This window comes from Formica exsecta, unplaced genomic scaffold (genome assembly GCF_003651465.1).
Source record: "Formica exsecta isolate Colony F162 unplaced genomic scaffold, ASM365146v1 scaffold254, whole genome shotgun sequence".
Taxonomy (NCBI): Eukaryota; Metazoa; Arthropoda; class Insecta; order Hymenoptera; family Formicidae; genus Formica; species Formica exsecta.
This window is the reverse complement of record NW_021849814.1, coordinates 60,770-63,911: the sequence shown is the minus strand read 5'-3', so window position 1 is coordinate 63,911 and position 3,142 is coordinate 60,770. Positions and strand designations below refer to the sequence as shown.

The 3,142-nt window shown below is 27.4% G+C and overlaps 1 protein-coding gene across 1 annotated transcript in view; it reads left to right on the top strand.

The window, feature by feature from the left end:
* The window catches only part of LOC115236509 (G-protein coupled receptor Mth2-like), a 20,308-nt gene extending 18,002 nt beyond the window's left edge, over positions 1-2,306 (top strand). The window contains exons 7-8 of the mRNA XM_029809020.1: positions 442-607; positions 1,779-2,306. Of these exons, the coding sequence (XP_029664880.1) occupies positions 442-607; positions 1,779-2,145 (533 nt within the window). The 3' untranslated portion in view covers positions 2,146-2,306. The remainder of the gene's footprint in view (positions 1-441; positions 608-1,778) is intronic.
* The last annotated feature ends 836 nt before the right edge of the window (positions 2,307-3,142 follow it).

Sequence of the window (3,142 nt, the reverse complement as noted above, 5' to 3'; positions counted from 1 at the left end):
AAAAAATATAAGAACTTTAGCTTTTTTAATATATTAAAATAGTAATTATAAAATATATTTTTAAAAATTACAAACTGTTTTTGTATCGACAACAAATACAATTCATTCAAGTTCAATTTTGATTTTTTTTTAAGAATTCACCTAATTAAAAATAGTAATTACATATACATATTTATAACTATATAGCCAATTTGAATGCAATATACATTTAAAATAGTTCAAATCCATTATATAAAAAATCAAAAATAATGAAAAAAAATCAACTTGCAATAATCAAAGATGTTAAATATACATATCTGAGAAAAATCAAATTTCGAAAAAACAAGGCTTGTTTTTTGTCACAAAAAAGTCGTATTTTATAAAACTAAAAAAATAAAAACTATTAGATTTTTTTCTATTTACATCTTTAGATGTAATATTACGATTTTTTTCCTGTTTTAGCGGAGACAGCGAAAGCGCTATACTTTTACGGACCCATGGGTATCACTGTTTTCTGCAACATTTGCTTATTCATCTCTACAGCATTGAAGATCGTGCGCCATAAAAAAGACACAGCCCTTCATCTGAGAAGTTCGGAGAGCCGGCGTCATGATGACAATAAACAATGGTTTGTAGTAAAGTCTTTTTGCACATTGCTATTACTCATAATTTGTCTGGATAACGAGATATGTATTTCGATATATCCGTTTGCAAACGGCTTTGTATAATGTCAATCGTTCCCAAGATGATTATTTTTAGACGGCAATTTCCCATGCGGAGGTTTGCTTTCATAATTGCGAAATCTTTTGTAAAAACAAACACGTCACTGCCGTTCCGATCGCGTGAGCGGGATTCCTTGAGAGCATCTGCTATTCTCGAAAAGATGACAAACTATAATATTAAAACAAATAAAATTAAAAAATGGATGCTCCTATTTAGTAAAAACAGAAACCATATTTCTTAAGACTCTTGTATCCTTATTACAACTATATTTAATTATAACGTCAGAAGCATAAAATCATATGAATTTTTTTCTTACAAAATACATCGAAATGAAAGTTTTTTTGAATGCAAACTCTTGTGATCGAGATATTATGGATTAATTAAAATACGCCGAAAACTCCCTTTTTTGTTATTTTGTATTTGTCGTAATCGGATTATTTACGTAATATTAGACATTAAAGAGTATTAAAAGAAAAGATTAAAAAAAAGTAAACAGTAAAAATTGAATAGAGATTTGTCTAATATAATTCTTTAAATCAATAATAATTAAAAATAAAAATGCGTTATTTTTGTATATAGTGTTTTATTTTTAAATTAATTTTGTTTTTTAATGTCTGTTGAGCTTGAAATTCTTGTAGATTTATTTTCTTAGGAATAGTAAAAGGCTGCATATGAAACATATATTTGTAATTTACTCGTAATTAAGTTAATTAAAGTTAATTGTGTCACAAAATTAATTATTAATTTGATTGCTAAAAGAATGGGGAATATTTGATTCGTAGTCCTATTATTTTTCGGGATTGAGACTTGATCAATTTATTATGTTATTTAAAAATATCTAAAAATAAGATAATTACAATTTTTCGAAATTCTTATCTTAATTGATTTTGTCTTTATTGATATAAAAATCAATTGTTTCGAATGTTTTTAGTCATAGCAGAATCTTCCAATTTGATCCGGTTTTTAGTGATTAGAAATATGTATTTTATATATTCCAGGCATATAATAATGTTTAGTTTATAATAATAAATCGTCATAAGCACAAAAAATATAGAAACAAAAACATTCATTCGTAGGTTCAATCTGTATTTGAAGCTGTTTATCGTGATGGGCATAAATTGGTCTATGGAAATAGTGTCATGGCTGTTCGATAAGAGTGCGCCGATGTACGTCTGGTATCTCACCGATTTGACAAATACTCTGCAAGGTCTCATTATTTTCATTATTTTCGTGTGGAAGGAGAAGATCAAACGACTGCTGCTAAAGCGATTTGGTTGCCAGGATCGCGGTATATTTTCTAGAAACTCGACACGCAGTGGCCATAGCTTGTCAGCTTCACGCACCTGCACCACTACGTCAGGGGTGATACCCCTGCAGGAAAAGATCAGTTCTTACGCACAAGCCAACTGTGCAAAGAATTCATCTGATGAAGCCGATCCTTAATGCTACAACGCGTCCTTTATTATATATCAAAAATCAATAATTAACTTAGCAGTTACCTGTACCATAACTTAATTCTCCAACCGAAGATTAATTTTACATTGTTATGCATTGATCTCTTTATTTAGAACACGGAAATGGTTTAATCACAAATTTTCACATAATAACGCTTGTCTTTTTCTTTTCATTTCTCTCCTTGTCCGCTGATGTTTTTTATTTAAAAATAGATTTTAAACCTTTCTTTCACTCTTTTTTTACAATTTATAAAATATTATTTTTTTGAATTCTTTTATAGCATTACCAGCATGGCATAACATTATATAATAAATTTTTATTATTTATAATGTTTTTTAAAATTGAAGAAATTTATATAATTAAATTATTATTACATTAGATAAAAACATAAACTATTATTATTGTATTAAAGATTGTAACAGGAACTCGCGTGCGCGCATAAGTTATACACTTCTTGTAATATTAATGTGACTATATTATCGTCAAATTACTCAATTTCATTTTTGGCTTTTAGTTTCATGCTTACGATAAATTTCTGAATAATTTATTGTTGTATCTATGCCAAATCAATGATTTTTTTTTTAATTTACTGTTTCAAATATTCAGCTGCATATATAAAACATATTTCCATTGAAAAAAAAAGAGAATATATTTTTGGAGCAACAAATAAAAATAATACATGAAGAAAGAAAATCGGACATATTTCTTGAAATTGCTTGAATATATTAATATGATCGATTTTTCCAACATATCTATAAATACGACTATTTAAAATTATCTTATCACATAAACGTATCATATTGCGTCTCAAAAATAATATTTTTTTTGTTCAATGCTATCTTTATGCAGTTCATATTTTGTACACTTGATGACGGAAATATTTCAACACGTGAAGTTATGCAATCGAATATAGTATAGATATTCATTATGCTTCATGAATTGTATTTGACAGTAAAATATATACAAGCACACAGTATACACCGTA